Here is a 21,753-nt window from a genome sequence, read left to right on the forward strand (position 1 = left end):
CAATCATGTCTGACTCTTTACAACCCCGTGGACTGCAGCCCACGAAGCTCCTCTGTCCACGGGATTCTCCAAGGCAAGAATACTGGAGTCAGTTGCCATTTCCTTCTCCAGGGGATCTTCCTGACCCAAGGATCGAACCTGGGTCTCCTGCACTGAAGGCAGATTCTTTACCATCTGAGCTATAGGGAAATCCCAATATAACACATGGGCTCAAAAATGCCTTTGGTGTAAGCCCACACTACTCTTCAAGGATTTTACAGGTGAACTTTTGAGAGATTTTTCCGGGTGCAGTGAAGTCCTGGACTGGTTTCCAGGAACACTGACGCAGCTGAAGAAGGTCCATGTTCATGTGGGAAGAACCTAGCCCAGTGCTGAGTGCATGCTCTAGAATGTCAGACCTCAGTACAGTATAACTGCATCTTCAAATATTAGCTGGCACAAATGGTAATTCTGGCTTAAATAATCGTGAAAAAGTGGTTTAGGATGAGAACTTTTTAATGAAAAGTGAAGCAAATTAGGGGTGCGGACTTGCATCAGAAATCCTAGATTTTAATCGCAGGTCAGCCACAGGTGTAACCCCACAGACATCACCTAGTCTCACTGGGTCTTGGTTTCTTTTCGATTGTAAAGCACTGCCAAAGTTACAGGGATGTGTTAAAGGTCGACACCCAAGCTACAGGACGGCACACAAGCTAAAGGAAAGCACTTCACATTTGCCTAATATAAGGTCTGCAAAACTGCCAATATTATCAAAATCAGGGGTCCTCTACGCCAGGGGACATCTGTCAATGCCTAGAGACACTTTCATGGTCACACCTGGGGTTTGCCATTGCACTTAGCGGGTAGAGTATCTGCATTTTCATAAAAATGTAGTCTTTATTCTAAGCTCAAATACTAATTATATATAAATTCAGGACAATGCTCAAAAATTTCCATCCATTTGTATATTCAGCATTTTAGTACAATGTCCTATTATTTGGTGCAAAAGAGTTATATACCATTCATATCTTTGAATTATCCAGTAGCTTATAAAATTGCAAATTAAAATCCATAAAACTTTTGAAGACTATTTCTCTGAAGCCACACAGTACTTAAAATGCAAAATTAACCTCAACCTATGAAAATTCTAAAAGATAACCTAATCAAGTAATGTATATCTAACTATGCTTTGATGCCTCAGATTAATTTATATATTCCTTGATATCATCTTTAAAAAATTTTAATGCTTTTTATTCCTAATTACATTCTTAAAAGATAAAAAGAAAAAAGGAAACTACTTCAGAGTCTTCTCTGTATGCCATTTTTAAAAGTACCAATGTCATTAAAGGCCAAAGGAAACTAATTTTTATAACCACTGTTTAAATTTCTACAAAGCCATTGAAGCTTATCTGTTATCATAATCCCCAGCCACTGGCAGTATTGAACAATGCACATTTTTTAAGCCTAACATTGCAGAGCCATATTTAAATAGGACACTGAAAGAAACTTTAAAAAATAAAAGCTTATTAAAATCTTAAATATTTCATTCACTGAGTAATTTCTTTGTATTTAGAGAATAAAAACAGACACGCAACTGCTAAACCTCACCATGAAGCCATATTCCACATGCCTAAAAATAAAAGCAATAAGAAATTTCGGTATTTTTTGTTAAGCTTTCTAGTTAATTCAGAGCATAAATGAGCTCAAAGAAAATGCCTTCAAGTCAGTATGTGAGGGAGAGTGGTTATAGTCTAGCACACAGAAGGACAGTATCTTTTACCTCATCTTTTGACATTATTTTTGGATTTTTTCCTAAGCTGTTAACATACATCATTCCTAAATTTGCTGCCTCATTAAGGTTTAACAGAATTATCACATCAATTTGCTACCTAACATCTCTTCAAAGATGAATATAGTCATTTTTCTTGCTTGTCCACAGGATGAAAAAAAACTTGAAAATCTGATGATAAAGCGGTAAGCAGAGTAAAAGTAAAAAATCATCTGAAGAGAATTTTCTGTATCTACCAAAGTGTTTAACATGCATGTTAAACATCATGTACTTTCACAATTACATTTCCCAGAAAGGAACAGAATGCATAAATCATATTTCATATTTTCATAAGACCAGTAATTTTCACATTAGAAAATGAAATACAGAATTAAATATAACAAATACCTTTTAAAACTCCTAAAGAGTATCATATTTTTCCATTGGTATAGAACAGTCATCTTACCAAAAATTTAATGCATTCTTAATTTCAATTAGCTTCCCTTGCATTTTTCAATGTTGACTTGTATTATTACCTCTTATAAGAAAGTATATAAAACCAATATATGGGCAAATCCACCTAGAACTAATAATTAAGCAATTCTAGCCAGTTAAGAAATATTTAGGATTCACTAAAATACCATTCAACTTCTCTTTATTTTTAATTTTAAATTAATGTGTAATTGTGGGTAATGGAGAAACACATTCTCATATACATGCAATTAGGATATTTTCATGCAGTCATTCTAATTCATTTTCCAAACCTATCTCTTAAAAATATGAAAATCATGACCTTCCAAAACTAAAGCATTCTAAATGTCTACTAATAAAGACCCATGTAAGTCTGAATCCTTTTTCCTTTAAAACTAGATGCCAGCAAGTAGAAGCCAAAAGTAGAGCAGCTCATTGTCAATGTGCTCGCTTCCAAAAGCTTGTTTGCAGGTCACTTAATTGGAACTTGGAATACAGTCTCCCATTGAAACAATGTTATAAATGCCGCTCCTTTTCCCAGGACTCCCCACAAAAGCCCATAGGCAGTTTCAAAAGAAATTAACATTAGATACTTTCAAAGAAACAAAAAAGGTACTCATACAGAAGATATAAAAAAGATCTTCCTCATCTTGTCCTAGTCCCTAATCCTCCTCCCCATATACAGGCATTAAGCTTTGTTACCCACAAATCAGTCACTTGAGAGAGAAACATGAAATTCTTTGGTTTCCAGGTTACTTGAAACTTGTGTGCCCCACTATTACAAGTCATGGACCTCCTGGAAAACAAACTATCACTGAACCTATATTACAGAAAACCAGCATGTGTAACACTGTATCTATTATTTGTAAATTTGTTCTGGTTGGAATTTGGCATTCTGGAAACATCTTCTGCCCTGAAATGACAGTATTTTGTGTGTGCACGCCTCTATTCCGCCAAACTCTGTTCTAGGTGCTGAGAAGGAGCTGTCAAACTGTGAGGAGGATCAACAAGTGTCAGATTTTAAAGATGACAACAGTGGGGGGAGGGGTGACCTAGTCAGGGTGCTCACGGGTGGGAGAAGTTTAAGCTGAGATTTTGGCATTAACAAAACCAAAAGGAGAGAAAAGAAAACTCCAGCCAGAGAAAGCTTTCCTGCAGGCAGGGGGGGGATTGGCAAGTTCAAACAAGGTCAGAGGGGCTGAGGTGGAGAAGGTCAAACCATATAGAACCTTCTAGAATATGGTAAAGCCTTTGTCTTTGTCCAAGTATCAAAGATACTGAAGTGCATAAGGATGACAGTGATGTGTCCAATTTGGGTTTAGAAAATAATCATTATCACCTTCACTTTACACCTCAAGACGCTGAAACTACAAAAATTAGGTAATGTGACCAACATCCACAGTGGCATTTGTGATCCAGCTGCTATCTGAGCAAGGCTGGTCAGGCTCCAAAGCCTGTACTATATCCACTTTCTACAGAACCTGCCAGCAGCAAGGAGGCAGAAACAAAGGCTACAGTGACTTATAGGATAAAAACTAAGGGTTGTAAATGGTCCTCTTTCATCTCCTCCTCCCATCTTTGTGACCTGAGTCCCAATCTAAGCATCAGAAGAAAGGAATCTCTCCATCCTCTCTCCCCTCAATACCCTTCCCCACCAGCCTTATCCTAGCACATCCCCCCAGCAATCTTTACTGGACGAGGTGGGAAGCCAGCCCAGCGCTGGCAGGGGCTGGGGCAGGCTGGAGGGAATGCAGAGCGGCTGCTCGGACCAGGGGAACCAGGAACAGCTATTTAGAGAAGAGCTCACCCAACTTCTACACACAGACTCTGGAGTGGAACAATTTCTAAGCAAGAAACCAAAATAAGGAAACTGGCATCTCTTCCAATCACAAAAAATATGGGGATGTCACTTGGCCTGTTTCACATGCAGTTTCCTCAGGACCTAACCTGCTCTCCTACAATGCCCATAGGTACAAGATCTTAAATCTTATGGAAAACCTGTCTGAATAAGTTACAAGTATTTTAATGGAATCTATAGTTGTCAAAAACATTAAACTTGCCATCGGCTAAACACTTAAGGGCTATTTTACAGTTAACCTACCACTACATACCAGTAAAGTTAAACTTTGATTCTTTACTGTATCAAATTCTAAAATTCCGTATGGCTAGATAATTCCACTTATCTAAGTATCTTTTCTTCCCAAGTGAACTGTCCCTCACAGACTAGAAGTTTCCTAGAATGCCCCAACAGAATTTGTTCTCTTTTATATTTATTTCTTTGATTTAATTTTGTTTGCTTTGATATTTAAAAACTCATTAGCATTCTGTAGAAATATTCTAGTTAAATAAAGGGAGAAACAGCCTGAAAATACACCCACTTAAGAGATCAGAGTCCATAGTCAAACAGGAATTCAGATATAGCTCTGAAGACTTTAAACTGGGCCAAGTATAGAAGCAATCAGTCTTCCAAACGAAGTGTTCTCTCCTAAGGCATTATAATTCCTACCTCACTGCTCTAAAAGGCTTACTACCTACTAGTTTTCTCTCTCAGTCATACGTTAGGGTATCTTACTGTGAGCCAGTGGGCTGGTTTCATTTCCTATTATTGATGCCACATTAAATTTTCAGACTTTTAATAGATTTCTACCAAGTTTATTGTACAGCATTAAGTTGGACAACAATGAGTAATTTTTGAAGACACTATATTGCAATAGTCATTACCATAAACTGGACCAAGCAGCAACAAATCCCAGTTTACTTTCCCCACAGAGATTTCAGAATCTTTTTTTTTTTTACCAGCTCTGTGTTTCTGAAAGATTCTTCCATTATGATGAACAAAACTTTAGAAAGAACCTTGACATGCTATCTGGCAACATTTTTTTTAAGTGGCTTTTGTAAAACTGTCATTTAAATAGGATTGTTTAAATAATATTTTTCAAAATTATTGTTGAAATATATTCTATAGTCCCTGTATTTTATATTCCGTATGTGTGTGTATACTCCATATTTCCTGCCCAGCTAAAATGCCACTGAAGACTCTTAAAAGCTGAAAGTAAAAGGGCTTATGAGCATTTAGTGCACCTTAAATGTAATTTAGAATAAAATCTAGTAAAAATACTTCTTAAAAAAAAAAGCACCTCTTTGTTGGTGATTGGAATGGATAGGAAATAGTTGGGTTGATAATCTTTTCGCTTTTTTTTCCTCTTCTTTATTTGATCTTTATTGTTGCATTCATTTTCTTTACTTCTCTCCAAATTTACTTTAGGAACATCAGTGACTAGAGAAAAAAAGTCAAACAATAATAAGTCTAATGCATTTAAACAAAGATGATATAATCAGTAAAAAAAAAAAAAGTACTATACAACTAGCAATCATTCATAATTGTCATTTTCAAATCTAAAATAGGAATTGGCAAATTCTTCTGTAAAAGACCTCATAATAAATATTTCAAGCCTCACGGATCATACAGTCTTAAAGACCCAAGTCAGCTGTAGACAAAATACAGCTGAATGGGTACAAATGTTTTCCAATAAAACTTTAATTTACAAAGCAGATAGTCAGATCTGGCCCATGGGCCATGGTGCACTTACCTCTGATCTGAAGCATAACTAACAACTGTTCTCTTCTCCTTGCCACAATTTTCATGATGCTAGGAAAAATCATTTTTTCTCCATCCTGTAATATGTATATTCCTAACTTTGACAAGAAAATCACTTGCGGCAGTGCCACTCAAAGTTCAATTTCTGGCTAATGTCACACTACAAACAATTAGCAAAAACTGAGAGGATGCTTTATAAACTTTCAGGGCAAGTAGGCAAAGTAATTTTGCCTGTTAAATTCTGGCTTCTGTTTTGCAGATCTTTTTCTTTAATTTTTTTTCTAATATTTAATGTTTTATTATGTATTTTACAAAAGTATCAGCCAGCAACAAATAAGAGACTAAAGAAAAAAAAAATAGTCCTTGACCATAGCTAACTTGAGAAACACTTAGCATGCTTTTTAAAGTCATCTTCAAAAGACATTTCAAACAACCAACAATTTTTATTATGAAACTATACTCCTAGAAGTAATTCCCAAATCAGTGCGAAATTCTTTTTTTTTTTTTTTAAAACAGATTCTATCAGGGGCTTCCACATGCATGGAAAACTACCATTAATTTATATTTCAGGTTGTGTCTTCTTGAACAGCAGAGTATCTCATAGCGACTTTGTAAACTGCAAATATAACTATATCTTCCAAGGTATGATTTTGGAAAGGAGGAGGAAGTACCTTGCCTTAGATTCAATCTTATGAAGTTGGTCTCATCTTTGAGATCAGCTCTAACAAACCATAGTGAGCAAGAGGACAAGATCTGTGCATATCTAACTAAACTCCTTATTTTACATACAATGAACAGAAGAGAAAAAAAAAAGTTTTAAAAACAGTTCAGTGTCACAGAGTCAAACCTGGTATCCGGACCTTTCAAAGCTCTCCTTCTAGTGTATAATTTCCACTGGAACAAATCGCTTCCCTCTTGTGGTTCTAGATAAGTAGTTACTACTATGAACAAAATCAAAGAGCAGAAGAAACTGTCCTTATTCTGTTTTTCTTTGAAATGTTAATAGTAAATAATTTTAAGTGAATGTTGCAAATAATATTTTAACGAGAACTTCTAAGAAAAATAGTAGAAAATGTTTAAAATTTAAAAATTAAGCATTTGTGGGAACAGACATGCTTTCTTTCTAAGATCAACATATCTGTGAAGCCTAGAAGGAGACGTAGAAGACGGGTCAATTAAGAACAAGGTGATCTGGGTAATGAGTCTGACTGTATTGTTATAGGTTAAGACCAAATTAACTGGTCTGTTTGTGCAACCATTTCTCTATTATACTTCTCAACAATATGCATAATGATTAATATGGTTAAAATGACATACCTTCACAGAGAATACAAATCTGAAATATAAATTAGCTTCTTCTATACATGTGAGCTTGTCAGAACTTTTATAAAAAGTTCACAGCACTCTCATCCGCATTGTCTTGTGTGTGTATGCTCGGTTGTGTCCAACTCTTTGCGGCCTCATGGACTGAAGCCCGCCAGGCTCCTCTGTCCATGAGATTTCCCAAGCAAGAATACTGGAGTGGGTTGCCATTTCCTCCTCGAGGGGATCTTCCCAACCCAGGAATCAAACCTGGGTCCCGCGTCTCCTGCATTGGCAGGCAGATTCTTTACCATTAGCACCACCTGTCAAATATGAGCAGTATCTGAATTGCCTCATGTGGTGCCCCTGGGTTTTATCTCCATGAAGCTTTTTTCATTTGGAAAATCAAATATGTTGAGCGGCTTGTAATTTCAGATACATATAAGAAACAGTCCTTACTTTGTAGTAACATGAACTAAACTAACTTTAAACAGAAGCCACAATATAATATGCTAATGAAGTACACATATTTTAAATCCACTTCTAAATACATTCCAAGCCCACCTCCATCTGCTGTTATTAAACTGGCACTCAGGAAAAGGAAACCAATTTTAATATAATCTGTGATCTGGAATAACAGAGCCAACAGCTATTACATCTGTACTAATTAAGATATTTTATGTTGAAACTGGGCTTCCAAGGTGACGTAACTGGTAAAGAATCTGCCTGCCAAAACAGGAGACACAAGAGATGCAGAAATTAAATAAAGAACGGTGGCCAAACTAATAATCCAGTTGATTTTATAACCTTTAGTTCATCTCAAAATTAACATAGTAGAGAGAGAATCCAGAACCTATAGTCTACCTTTTCATTTTTCAAACTGCAAGTATCAACCCATTTAGTGGGTTATGAAATCACCATAGAAGATAATTTTTAAAAGTACTTTTTAATAACCAGAATGGACAGCTTGGAATGGAAAAGAAAGCAAAACAAAATAACAGAACAGTAAACAGTATACTGCTGCTGGTATATGTAAGTATTACTTCATGAAATTTCAGTTTTCTACATATATATGTATATTGGGTGGCACTGCAAAATCTATGTCTTCCTTTGAACATAAGACACAGTTTTGCTGTGTTTTACTCAATATAAACAGTACTAAGCAGAGGAACAGACCACTGGAGTCTTCAGTATTTTAGTTGTTTTATAGCTTACCTGTTTAAAACTAAAGAGTCCTCCTGTCTGTAACTACTTATTTTTGCCATTTCAAATGCTCCTTAAGTCCATTTTGCAGATATTCAGAGAAGGAAAATCATAATCTCTGAAGGTAATAGTTATAATTTATAATAGCTCTAAAAATTAGAGTATCATGAGAATGATACAGCGTAAAGCCCACAGTTCAGAATACAACCTCTTAATAAAAATAAAGAAGTAGGGCATTTTTCTAAATTCCCTTAGCTTCCTTTTATCAATAACTATTAAGCTTTCCTTTGAACTGGATTATCTCAAGTTTTTCTTTTGTTAGACATCACAGATAGGGTAAAGTTTGAAATAATCTGATGTGAGCTGGACAAATAAAGAGGGAAATAATCCTGTATTTACTGTTACAGTACAGTTTAATTTACACTTGTAAGTAGTATGCTTGTGTTTTTCTATTTCAGTGAGTCCTGCTGATTTATGGTCAACCTGCTAGACATTTGTTGGCATATCTTCTATGCCTTTCATTAGCAGGTTTATTTGTATGACCAGAGTATAAAATCCCTTTTTTCCTCACTGAACTTCATTTTATTTATAACTTTTAAATCATAATCTAAGTTCTAAAATACAATTTACTATTATCTTTTTATTTTCCTTAGGTCGGGAAGATCCCCTGGAGAAGGGAATGACCACTCCAGTATTCTTGACTGGAGAATTCCATGACAGAGAAACCTGATGGGCTACAGTCCATGGGGTCACAAAGAGTGGGACATGACTGAGTAACTAACACTTTTATTTAACGCATATGAAAACACAATGAGCAAAGTATTCAAGTAACATCAAGTTTACAATAAAAACATTAAAGATCAATCACAATAGAAGCAAAATGTAGAAAGCTTTGGCCATGTGCCCTGGATCTTTCTCCAGATTATTTAGAGTAACTTTTACTGTTCAGCAGAAAAAAAGTATTAGTTGTAGTAAAGCTTGTAAACCCATTCCATAAATTTAATTTATTATACTTGTTAATTTTCATAATGATTTCAGTAGCCATTTTAATGTGCTCTAATGAATCTGGTCTTGTTGACAAAGGCTGTAACTCATCCATGCATTGAATTTTTTTTACCTAAAGCACTACATGTGTCATTTTAATGTAAATTATCTAATTTTCTTAAAGGCGCTTTAATTCTCTCAAAAAACTACAAGGAAATGAATTATGAGAGAAATTAATGTAATGTAGTCCATCTGTTATTGTTGGTTGACTGTTTTTTACACTTGCTGTTAGCCAAAAGACTGAGTGAATTCAATTTTGCTTTTATATTCTTTTTCTTGTTTTCTTGCTACTTATGCCATCAAATTTCTGAAGCAACCATTCTTAAAATTTAAGTATACAGCATAGACTATTACCTTCTATATTTCATAGAATTACTCTGAATAAGGAGAAGGAAATGGCAACCCACTCCAGTACTCTTGCCTGGAAAATCCCATGGACAGAGGAGCCTGGTAGGCTACAGTCCATGGGGTTGCAAAAAGTCAGACATGACTGAGCGACTTCACTTCACCTCACTCACTGGAGAAGGAAATGGCAACCCACTCCAGTATTCTTGCCTGGAGAATCCCAGGGACAGAGGAGCCTGGAAGGCTACAGTCCATGGGGTCGCAGAGAGTCAGACACGACCGGAGTGACTAAGCACTCTGAATAATCTTTAGCAAATTACTAAAACTTTCTAAAAAAATAATTTACCCCTCTAATTTTCTGTGAGAATTAAGCAAAGAAATAGAAAGCATTTAGTGATGGGCTAGAAGCACTTGATGATATTATTATAAAATACTGCTTTCAAGGGACACATTTTTAAATACTTAATTTTGACAAACTTACTAAGGCAGAAAATCTTGGTAAGATTAAATCAATAAAGATTTGTAGAGACAAGTTCTTTGCCACACACAATTGGAAGGACTTTACATTATTAATAAGTTATTTGAATCCTGTCAACAATCTTATGAGACAGCTACCATTTTATACCAATTTTTGAGACAGTGAAAGCAAGCCCAGACACCTGCTCAAAGCACAGAACAGGAAACATAGGAGCAAATTCTGTCCCTTGACAGTCTGACTCCACAGACCTCACCTGTAACCGTCTCAGTTGAACACTATTAGTAAAATCTTGGTGGATAACATCAAGGAAAAATGAGCTTCTCTAGCTCCCTGTTTACTGAATCAATGAAGCACACATCTTTAAAAGCAAGTTTCTAACCACAATTCAAAATCTTAATCGTATTTTTTCATGAAAAGAATCAAGAGCTCACAAAATTTGAAGATTAGAAAAAGGAATAAAGAAAAAAAAAATTGTTCAGAAACCTACTATCTTAACACGATCACTATGAATTTTGGTGACAGATCACCTAAGCACTTAACACAATTGTAAACTAACATTACATATATTTCCCCCCTAGTTTTTTACTTTGCATTTTTACATAGGAAAGATTCCCTATTATAGAGGTTTCAGAAATATTTTCATAATATGCAATTCGATACTATGTGGGCTTGCCTGGTGGCCCTAGTGATAAAGAGCCCTCCCGCCAATGCGGCAGGCCATGGGTAAGAATCTCGGGTTCCATCCCTGGGTGGGGAAGATCCCTTGAAGAAGGGCATGGGAATCCATTCCAGTATTCTTGCCTGGAGAATCCCATGGACAGAGCGGCCTGGAGGGCTACAGTCCACACGGCTGCAGAGTTGCACACAACTGAAGTGACTGAGAAATGTGCCCCATTACATAGTTTCCAGAAATATATTCATAATATGTAATTCAATACTATGTAGCCTAAAGGCACTGGTATAGCTTATTCAGCCACAGTCTAACGGACATTTGGGCTTTCTGGCAGTATTTTTACTACTTAAAAACACTGTGACACACGTTTACAAATAAAACCTCTTCCCACAAGTAAGACTATGTCCTTAGGAATAGTTAGGAATTCCATGAGTGACTCTACGCCATGTATGAACATTGCTTAAGATCCCAATAAACCCCACTCTAAAAGGACTACCACAACAATACACTGTCAGAAGCCACAAAAATATAACCTTAAAATCACAGAGTATTATTTTTGAGTGATGTTCCCAATCTGATAAGTTACAATCATATTTTAATGTGCATCCTTTGATACTTATGAAATTGAATAATTTTCCATTTATTTATTTACTAACTGAGCTTTATCTTTTACATTCTTTGCCAGGCACCAATCATTTTTTCTTATTTGGGACAAATATGTGCCTTAAGTCCTTTAATAATAAAATTTGGAATAAACATTACAGACTTCTCCAATAAATTACAGAGAAATACAGGACACAATTTACACTTTTTAAAAAACTGGCTCAAGACAATCACTTCCTATACCAAGTACTGAGTCAATCTTTATTTGATATACATTTTTCTATTAAAAATTTTTTTCAAGTAAATAAGGTTTTAATTAATACTTTAAAATACTTAAGATCTGAAGTATTTTTAATATGCAACTTAATAGTATTAGCTAATGAGTAAATAATAACATGGTGATTTCCAGTATCTCTAAAATCTCCAATAATTACAAAGCTAGACTTAGAATTCGGTGAGGTAAAATAAGGATTATGATCATTTCAATGAGGAGAACTGAATGCCCCATTTAGGAAAGACGTATGACTGAAAGAAGGAAAACTCACTGCACTACTGTTTTGAACCTTGATTTAAGTTAAGGTTAACTTAACCTTATCATTTAACTTAACCTTAGGGTCATAGTTAAGGATTACAATCATCTTGAGAGTTGTTACTGTTGTTGTTTCGTCACTCAATTATGTCCATCTCTTTTGCAAACCCACAGACTGTAGCCCACCAGGCTCCTCTGTCCATGGGATTTCCCAGGCAAGAACACTGAAATGGGTTGCCATTTACTTCTCCAAGGGATGTTCCTGACCCAGGGATCGAATTCACATCTCCTGCATTGGCAGGCGGATCCTTTACTATGGAGCCAAACAAATATTAATTAACTACCCAAACTCAAAAACACAGCAATACTTAAGGTAAAATAATTAAGAAAAAAATACTATCACTAAATTTACTGTTCATTGCTTCTAAACACATATTTATTTAATAAAGTACTTACTTTCACTGTCATCTTTAATATCTATGGTAGCAAATGGCAAATCTACCAGAGAATCCATGGTGTTGGCTTCAAATTCTTCTGACATTTCTTGTTTGCTTGATACACTTTCACACTCATTGGAATTCACCCCTATAACATCACAAAAAGAAAACTGTATTATTTTATTTATTTTTTAATTCATATCCTACGCTAAAACAACTCAACTAACTAAACTCAATATAAATTAACATCTGTTAAGAAATGGTAAAACTGGCATTCAAATATACTGTAAGCTACTTATACAGCTATACCATAGTCTACATTTCTATAAATCCATTTTTATGTTAAACAGCTTTAATAATTTCCTGAAGCACAGTACTCAACTCAGGGTTAAAGTTGAGTTAATCAACAAACCTCAAGATCCTTTATAAGACACATTTTCTTAACTCCAAAACTACATTTTTAACATAACTTCTGAACACAAGTCAACAAGATTTTGGCAATCTCTTCCATGTTTATTTGTTAACAACATCAATTATGTGTTCTCACCTGTATAAACTCTGACTTTTATTTTTCCTTCAGAAAAGATTTAAAAATTTTTTTCATTCCATTATTATATTAACGTGGGAAATTCAAACATTAAAATTCACACGTTAAAATTACATAGCTCTAAATATGCTTTTCTAGAAATTCAATGGTTAAAAGCAAAAAGATCCTATAGTTTCGCTGACAGCCCTTCCAAGGACAGGTACTAACATTGGAACGACATTTCACACTTGGTCCTTGTTTTTTGTTTTCTTATTATGGGTAGAGCAATTATATGCCTCAGGAGGAGGTTAAGGGGAAAAGGGTGTCTGTTTAAACTGATAAAGTCAATTGCTAAATTTATCAGCTGGCAGTCTCCCCACACCATTATCCTCCATGCTTTTAGACACAATGTTTGAACCAGAGCTGAAAAAAATCCTGGGATACTTACATAATTTTTATTCTATATATTGACTAATGATTAATTTACCATTGAAGATATTAAAGAAGTCATTTATTTTATTCTGTTATAATCCTCTATTTTCATATATCAGACCTTTAAAAACACACTCCATTAAGAATATGGCTTACAATATGCAAGATAATAAGTATTCATGATAAGTTACAGTTAACAAAAGCCAAAAAAAACTAAATTTTTATTGTAATTTCAGTAATCTTTAATATTATTTACAGACACACACCTGTTTTGTAGATAAAAGCAAAAAAAGACAGCTAAAACCTTTTTATTGCTGATTTTTTTATATCAACTAGTCATGTTCAACACCAAAAGCAAAAAAATTAATAGTACACTCTTAATAATGCTATTTATTTACATTACAGTTCAAACCTTATTAAGCTTGAGTGCCTGGCATGCAGGTGTTCAGCAAGTGTTATTTACCATGAATCTATTCACAGCTATTGAAATATGTGAGAACAAGTAAATGTTTCCTTTCTATTTTTTACACTTGTGTTGAAAAATACACAGCTTATATTTAAACAAAAGTTTTAATAAATCAATACATATCTTATATTTGGGGCAAATGCACCTACATAGAAAAGATCATCACTGATCACTTAGCTTACACAACACTGTAAATAAAATGTTTAAAAGATCTTTAAATTTTTTAAAAAATAAATAAAATTCTTGAATGCAATGGTATGTCAAAATCAACAAGTCTAGAACTTGATACACAAAATTTTTTCTATTAAATTACCAAATAGCTGAAAACCTTTTTGTAGATATGAATTATTAACAGGCTTTCCTGGTGGCTCAGACTCCGTAAAGAATCTGCCCACAATGTGGGAGACCTGGGTTCAATCCCTAGGTGGGGAAGATTCCCTCAAGAAGGAAATGGCAACCCACTCCAGTATTCTTGCTTGCGAAATCCCATACACAGAGGGGCCTGGTGGCCTATAGTCCATGGTGTCACATCAATTATTAACTCAGAGATAAGATAATACCATTTCCAAGTAACTCTTGGAACTCCATGTTCTATGGTCATCCTATAGAACAATGTTTCTCAACAGGGCTCAAGTCTGAAAGACTTCCTCCAGTTCTCTAAGCTCCAGTGTTTCGGCAAAGGCTGGCAGACATGAATTAAAACACATCCACATCCAGCCCCATCACTTCATAGCAAATAGAAGGGGAAAAATGGAAACAGTGACAGACTTTATTTTCTTGGGCTCCAAAATCCCTGCAGAAGGTGACTGCAGCCACGAAATTAGAAGACAATTGCTGCTTGGAAGGAAAGCTATGACAAACCTAGAGAGACAACACTTTGTCAACAAAAGTCCCCATAGTCAAAGCTATGATTTTTCCAGTAATCACGTACGGATGTGAGAGTTGGACTACAAAGAAGGCTGAGTGCCAAAGAATTGATGCTTTTGAACTGTGGTGCTGAAGAAGACTCTTGAGAGTCCCTTGGACTGCAAGGAGATCCAACCAGTCCATGCTAAAGGAAATCAACCCTGAATATTCATTGGAAGGACTGATGCTGAAGCTGAAGCTCCAATACTTTGACCACCTGATGCGAAGAGCCAACTCACTGGAAAAGACCCTGATGCTGAGAAAGATTGAGGGCAGGAAGAGAAGGGAGCGACAGAGGATGAGATGTTTGGATGGCATCACTGACTCAATGGACATGAGTTGGAGCAAACACCAAGAGATGGTTGAAAGACAGGGAGGGAAGCCTGGCATGCTGCAGTCCATGGGGTCGCAAAGAGTCAGACACACCCAAGCAAGCCACTGAACAACAATCACAACTAGTTTCTTTTACAGAAGTACAAATTGTTTGTTTTGGGGAAACTGCCTTAAAATAACCAACCTTTGGACTTGCCTGGTGGTACAGTTTTGGGTAAGAATCTGCCTGCCAATGCAGGGGGTATGGGTTCGAACCCTGGTTCAGGAAGATTCCACACACCTTGGGGCAACTAAACTCAACTCATGTGCCACAAGCAACAATGCCCATGAGCCAGGACCACTGAGCTGGAGCTCTAGAACCTGCTAGCAGCAACTACCGAGCCTGTGCGCTCTAGGACCTGTGAGCCGCAGCTACCGAGCCTGTGCGCACTAGGACCTGTGAGCCAGAACTGAGCCTGTGCGCCCTAGGACCTGTGAGCCAGAACTACCGAGCCTGTGCGCCCTAGGACCTGTGAGCCAGGACTACCGAGCCTGTGCACCCTAGGACCTGTGAGCCAGAACTACCGAGCCTGTGCACCCTAGGACCTGTGAGCCAGAACTACCGAGCCTGTCCGCCCTAGGACCTGTGAGCCAGAACTACCGAGCCTGTGCGCTCTAGGACCTGTGAGCCAGAACTACCGAGCCTGTGCGCCCTAGGACCTGTGAGCCACAGCTACCGAGCCTGTGCGCCCTAGGACCTGTGAGCCAGAACTACCGAGCCTGTGCACCCTAGGACCTGTGAGCCGCAGCTACCGAGCCTGTGCGCCCTAGGACCTGTGAGCCAGAACTACCGAGCCTGTGCGCCCTAGGACCTGTGAGCCGCAGCTACCGAGCCTGTGCGCCCTAGGACCTGTGAGCCGCAGCTACCGAGCCTGTGCGCCCTAGGACCTGTGAGCCGCAGCTACCGAGCCTGTGCGCCCTAGGACCTGTGAGCCACAGCTACCGAGCCTGTGCGCCCTAGGACCTGTGAGCCAGAACTACCTAGCCTGTGCGCCCTAGGACCTGTGAGCCACAGCTACAGAGCCTGTGCGCCCTAGGACCTGTGAGCCACAGCTACCGAGCCTGTGCGCCCTAGGACCTGTGAGCCACAGCTACCGAGCCTGTGCGCCCTAGGACCTGTGAGCCGCAGCTACCGAGCCTGTGCGCCCTAGGACCTGTGAGCCGCAGCTACCGAGCCTGTGCGCCCTAGGACCTGTGAGCCAGAACTACCGAGCCTGTGCGCCCTAGGACCTGTGAGCCAGAACTACCGAGCCTGTGCGCCCTAGGACCTGTGAGCCACAGCTACCGAGCCTGTGCGCCCTAGGACCTGTGAGCCGCAGCTACCGAGCCTGTGCGCCCTAGGACCTGTGAGCCCAGCTACCGAGCCTGTGCGCCCTAGGACCTGTGAGCCACAGCTACCGAGCCTGTGCGCCCTAGGACCTGTGAGCCACAGCTACCGAGCCTGTGCGCCCTAGGACCTGTGAGCCGCAGCTACCGAGCCTGTGCGCCCTAGGACCTGTGAGCCGCAGCTACCGAGCCTGTGCGCCCTAGGACCTGTGAGCCAGAACTACCGAGCCTGTGCGCCCTAGGACCTGTGAGCCAGAACTACCGAGCCTGTGCGCCCTAGGACCTGTGAGCCACAGCTACCGAGCCTGTGCGCCCTAGGACCTGTGAGCCACAGCTACAGAGCCTGTGCGCCCTAGGACCTGTGAGCCCAGCTACCGAGCCTGTGCGCTCTAGGACCTGTGAGCCACAGCTACCGAGCCTGTGCGCCCTAGGACCTGTGAGCCACAGCTACCGAGCCTGTGCGCCCTAGGACCTGTGAGCCACAGCTACAGAGCCTGGGCGCCCTAGGACCTGTGAGCCACAGCTACCGAGCCTGTGCGCCCTAGGACCTGTGAGCCAGAACTACCGAGCCTGTGCGCCCTAGGACCTGTGAGCCACAGCTACCGAGCCTGTGCGCCCTAGGACCTGTGAGCCCAGCTACCGAGCCTGTGCGCCCTAGGACCTGTGAGCCGCAGCTACCGAGCCTGTGTGCCCTAGGACCTGTGAGCCAGAACTACCGAGCCTGTGCGCCCTAGGACCTGTGAGCCAGAACTACCGAGCCTGTGCGCCCTAGGACCTGTGAGCCAGAACTACCGAGCCTGTGCGCCCTAGGACCTGTGAGCCAGAACTACCGAGCCTGTGCGCCCTAGGACCTGTGAGCCAGAACTACCGAGTCTGTGCGCCCTAGGACCTGTGAGCCCAACTACCGAGCCTGTGCGCCCTAGGACCTGTGAGCCCAACTACCGAGCCTGTGCGCCCTAGGACCTGTGAGCCCAGCTACCGAGCCTGTGCGCCCTAGGACCTGTGAGCCAGAACTACCGAGCCTGTGCGCCCTAGGACCTGTGAGCCACAGCTACCAAGCCTGTGCGCTCTAGGACCCGTGAACCAGGAGCCAGAACTACCGAGTCTGTGCGCTCTAGGACCCGTGAGCCAGAACTACCGAGCCTGTGCGCTCTAGGACCTGTGAGCCAGAACTACCGAGCCTGTGCACCTTAACCACTGAAGCCCGGGTGCCTACAGCCTGTGCTAAACAAAAAGAGAAGCTACCGCAATGAGAAGCCTGTGCACCACAACCAAGAATTGCCTCGGCTCTCTGCAACTAGAAGAAGCCTGTGTGCCACAACAGGGACCCAGCATAGCCAGAAATAAAGAAATAAAATAATAACCAACCTTAAAATAAAGGACTTTATCAGGGTAATATTAAACTCTTTTCACAGACTAGCCAATTAAGCAACTTGCCTCAGGTTACAGGTCTTGGGGCTAGGCTTTGAATCCAGTTACTCAACCACCAAAACCTGCCAGCAACAGTACTTCTGGAAAGTTCACATACACAGTTTATAAGATACACAGTTTATATAATATAATACGCCCAGATATCTGTCTGGTATCTGTTCTGGTTAAGAAGAGCATTTTCATTTTAAATAGCAGATATACGAATGCATATGCACTTGTACTGTGTGTACAATTATATATGAAAAGGCTGACATAGTTGTTGTACTCAATACATTTCTGTTATTCCAATGTTTCAAACAGAATCATCACTTTTATAAGAAAACAATTAACACATATGTTTAAAATACATTATAAAATTGTACATAAAGTATACACTAATATTCAAATATATGTGTACTTCCACAAATGACTTCATCAAAGACAGACCAATAGAAGAAAAAAAGAATAGTCTGCCCTTCCTCACACAAACTTCAAGTTTCCTTTCTGGATAACAAAGCACAACTTTATTAAGCAAAATTCTCTTCTACTCACTCTACTAGGTAGGTATATTCCCCAAGAAGGTATATCCAATATTCCTGCCTGGGAAATCCCATGGACAGAGGAGCCTGTTGGGCTACAGTCCATGAGGTCACAAAACAGTCGACAGGACTTAGCAACTAAACAATAGATATATAGTAGGTACAGTCCCCAAGAATCAGTAGAGTCAGTTCATCCAAGCCAGGTCTGGCCTAGCTACTAAAAATAGAAACATCTTACAGCTGGAGAAATGTTGACAGCTGTCAACAAGTTACCTGACCTCCATGCTTTGGTTTCCACATGATGAAAAAAGGAACAAAAGTACAACCCAAATTACTAGCCAGAAATGGACAAAGTAAGCTAATAATATCTGAAACGCAATGTAAAAAGGCATTAAACTCCACAAACATCTTAAAAGTATGCTATCAGCATCCTCAATTGCAAGGCCACACACTGAAGGAACTGGGGTGGGAAACCTTTCTCTTTGACACTAACAATCCCCTACACGTTTCCCTTTATAAGTGCGTCTCAAAAATTCCCACCCTCGGCACTGACCTTCCAAGGTCTTCATTTCATTCCTTCAACAACTGTAAACATATTTACATTAGCTAACGGTTATTACATAACATTTTAAGATTTTCATGCTTTGTATATCTTTCTATGCAGTGGCTCAGACAGTAAAGCGTCTGCCTACAATGCGGGAGGCCTGGGTTCAAACCCTGGGTCGGGAAGATCTAGAAAAGTAAATGGCAACCCTCTCCAGTATTCTTGCCTGGAGAATCCCATGGACAGAGGAGCCTGGCGGGCTACAGTCCATGGGGTCACAAAGACTCGGACACGACTGAGCGACTTCACTTTCACTTTCATGCGTTTATACTTCAAAAATCTCACATGAAAAAAACCTGGAAGTCTCTCACCGGTGTCCCGCCCTTTGTGACCCCGTGGACTGTAGCGCACCAGGCTCCTCCGTCCATGGGACTCTCCAGGCAAGAGTACTGGAGTGGGTTGACATTTCCTTCACAGAAGACCACCTTTTCTCTAATTGGCTTGTTGGTGCCTTTCATCAAAAGTCCAACCCCTAACTCGCTCTACCCACCAACTTCAGTTCGCAGTAAATGCTGACATAAACTGGAAACTCATTCTGAGCCCTACTGCAGATCTGGCGCCAGTTTAGAGAGGTCACTTCCACACCGAGAATAAAATCCTACGAGGAAAGCCTAACTGCGGTGGTTCAAGCCTTTGTTTGTGATAAAATATAAAAACGGAGTTTTTCTAGATTTTGCTGATCACACCAACACCAAAGGAGGGTAAGTGTCGGAGGGTATGTGTCGGCATGAAGTTTCTAAAAGGTTAGAAGATCATCGGGAAAGAAAAGTGAAATTTAAAATGGGTTCACACTTCCGGCCTCCCGTCGCAACAACAGTGCGTGCAGTAACGAAAACACTCGCTGACAAGCAGCGCTGATCATACCCGGTTGTACCGGGTCCCTTGCGGCTACACCGAATTCCGCGCAGGGCGGGGAGAGGAGCCCCAGGGCAGGGCGAGCGTGGGATCGCGCTCCAAGCGCCGGGGGCGCAGGCGGGGCGGCGAGGCCGGGCCCTCCCCGCGGCCGCGCCGAGCCCACGCCCCCAGACTCCAGTCGCCCCACACCGCCCGCTCGGCCACCCGAGCTCACCGGCTCCGGGGAGCTCCATGCAGGCGGCGGTGGCGGGCGACGGGTCTCTGCAGGCGACGACAGCCGGGCGCTGCAACCCGGGGCGAAGCGCGAGGAGGGGGCGGAGGCGGGGCCGAGGACCGGCGGGCGGCGCGCGGGGGCGGGGCGGGGGGCGGAGGCAGCGGCTGGCGCCCGGGGCTCGGGCCGCGGCGCCCCGGCCTGCGGAGGCGCCGAGCCCCGAGAGCCGCAGTCCTCGAAGCAGCTGCATGCCCAGGCCGGGCGCCCAGAACGAGCGGAAAGGGCCGAGCCGATGCGCCCCCAGTACCCGGATTCCGGCGAGCGACGCAGGCCAATTGCGGAGAGGGCGGGGAGCTCCTCTCTGCGCGGCGACGCTCCGCCCCCGACCCCGCCTCCACCCTTGACCCCGCCTCTGCTCCCGGGAAGGGCCCTCTGCGGTCTTTGGCCGGGCTCGTTCATCTCCAGCGGTGCTGCCTTTCCCATCCCAGGCTTCGAGGGGTGAGATTGGTCGCTGGCTGATTGGAGTCTCCTGAGGATCCATGTTTTTAGTTTTGCAGAGTTTTCAAAACATAGAATTCTGATTACAGAATGTTTGAGAAGAGCGAGATATATACAGGAACGAGACCTTGTCTGTATAATTAAATAATTTGCTTTACAGGAAAAAAAATAAAAAGCCAAATTGTGGCAGTCTCATAGTTTTAACAGTGGTTTCATGCCTGGAAATTAAATGGGAAGCAGCTACTTGTGTTTGCAGATTGAAGCAATAATATGAGTAAAATGGAAGGAAAAGTACTTGTTAGTTTTTTTTTAAGACTTTTAGCTTTAGATCAGAATTTTACTGGAGTTTTCTTCTAAGTGCAAAGAAACCTTGCTGTAAGAAAATTTGTGTCTCTCAACAAATTAACGTAGCCTATTTTACGAGAGACAACGCTTATCTTGAAGGCACGCTAAAATGGAGATGAAACAAGGACCTCAGTCAAAATAGTTGACATTAAAACCGTACACTAAAAGTCATAAACCTCATTATCCTGGTTGCAAAATAATTCTAGCAAATTGGATATTTGGTTTCCATGCCCATAGTAATTATGAACTGATTCTGCTAAAGTCTGCTCTGTTCTGAGGGTGTGCAGGTGAATAAGATAAGTCTTTTTCTCAAGGAGTTGGTCATTGAATAGCAGAGAATTAAACATGCTGCTGCTAAGTTGCTTCAGTCGTGTCCAACTCTGTGCGACCCCATAGATGGCAGCCCACCAGGCTCCCCTGTCGCTGGGATTTTCCAGGCAAGAACACTGGAGTGGGTTGCCATTTCCTTCTCCAATGCATGAAAGTGAAAAATGAAAGTGAAGTCGCTCAGTCGTGTCCTACTCTTAGCGACCCCATGGGCTGGAGCCTACCAGGCTCCTCCGTCCATGGGATTTTCCAGGCAAGAGTACTGGAGTGGGGTGCCATTGCCTTTTCCCAAATTAAACATGAGTAATTGCAATAAGCACCAAACTAAAAGCTGCATAAAAAGAAATTCACAGTCAACAGTCGAAGGGGCTTAAAATATGCCACTTTAGCATTAAGATTATTTTTGGAGGCAACCAAGAAACATATTGAACTGTCTGCCCTTCCCTTTCTACTTAATACCAGAGCATCAATTTACTTTGTGAAACTGACATAAATTTCTACTTGTA

The 21,753-nt window shown here is 40.7% G+C and overlaps 1 protein-coding gene across 2 annotated transcripts in view; it reads right to left on the minus strand.

The window, feature by feature from the left end:
* Positions 1 to 20,390, minus strand: part of AKAP7 (A-kinase anchoring protein 7) — a 126,293-nt gene extending 105,903 nt beyond the window's left edge. The window contains exons 1-3 of one of the 2 annotated variants that reach the window (XM_070461719.1): positions 20,081 to 20,387; positions 12,450 to 12,578; positions 5,356 to 5,495 (exon numbers count right to left, since the gene is read on the minus strand). In XM_070461719.1, coding sequence (XP_070317820.1) covers positions 5,356 to 5,495; positions 12,450 to 12,578; positions 20,081 to 20,327 — 516 coding nt within the window. In that variant the 5' untranslated portion in view covers positions 20,328 to 20,387. Of the gene's footprint in view, positions 1 to 5,355; positions 5,496 to 12,449; positions 12,579 to 20,080 lie in introns of both variants that reach the window. The other variant, XM_070461720.1, reaches the window with a different exon arrangement.
* Between the last annotated feature and the right edge of the window lie 1,363 nt (positions 20,391 to 21,753).

This window comes from Odocoileus virginianus, chromosome 34 (genome assembly GCF_023699985.2).
Source record: "Odocoileus virginianus isolate 20LAN1187 ecotype Illinois chromosome 34, Ovbor_1.2, whole genome shotgun sequence".
Taxonomy (NCBI): Eukaryota; Metazoa; Chordata; class Mammalia; order Artiodactyla; family Cervidae; genus Odocoileus; species Odocoileus virginianus.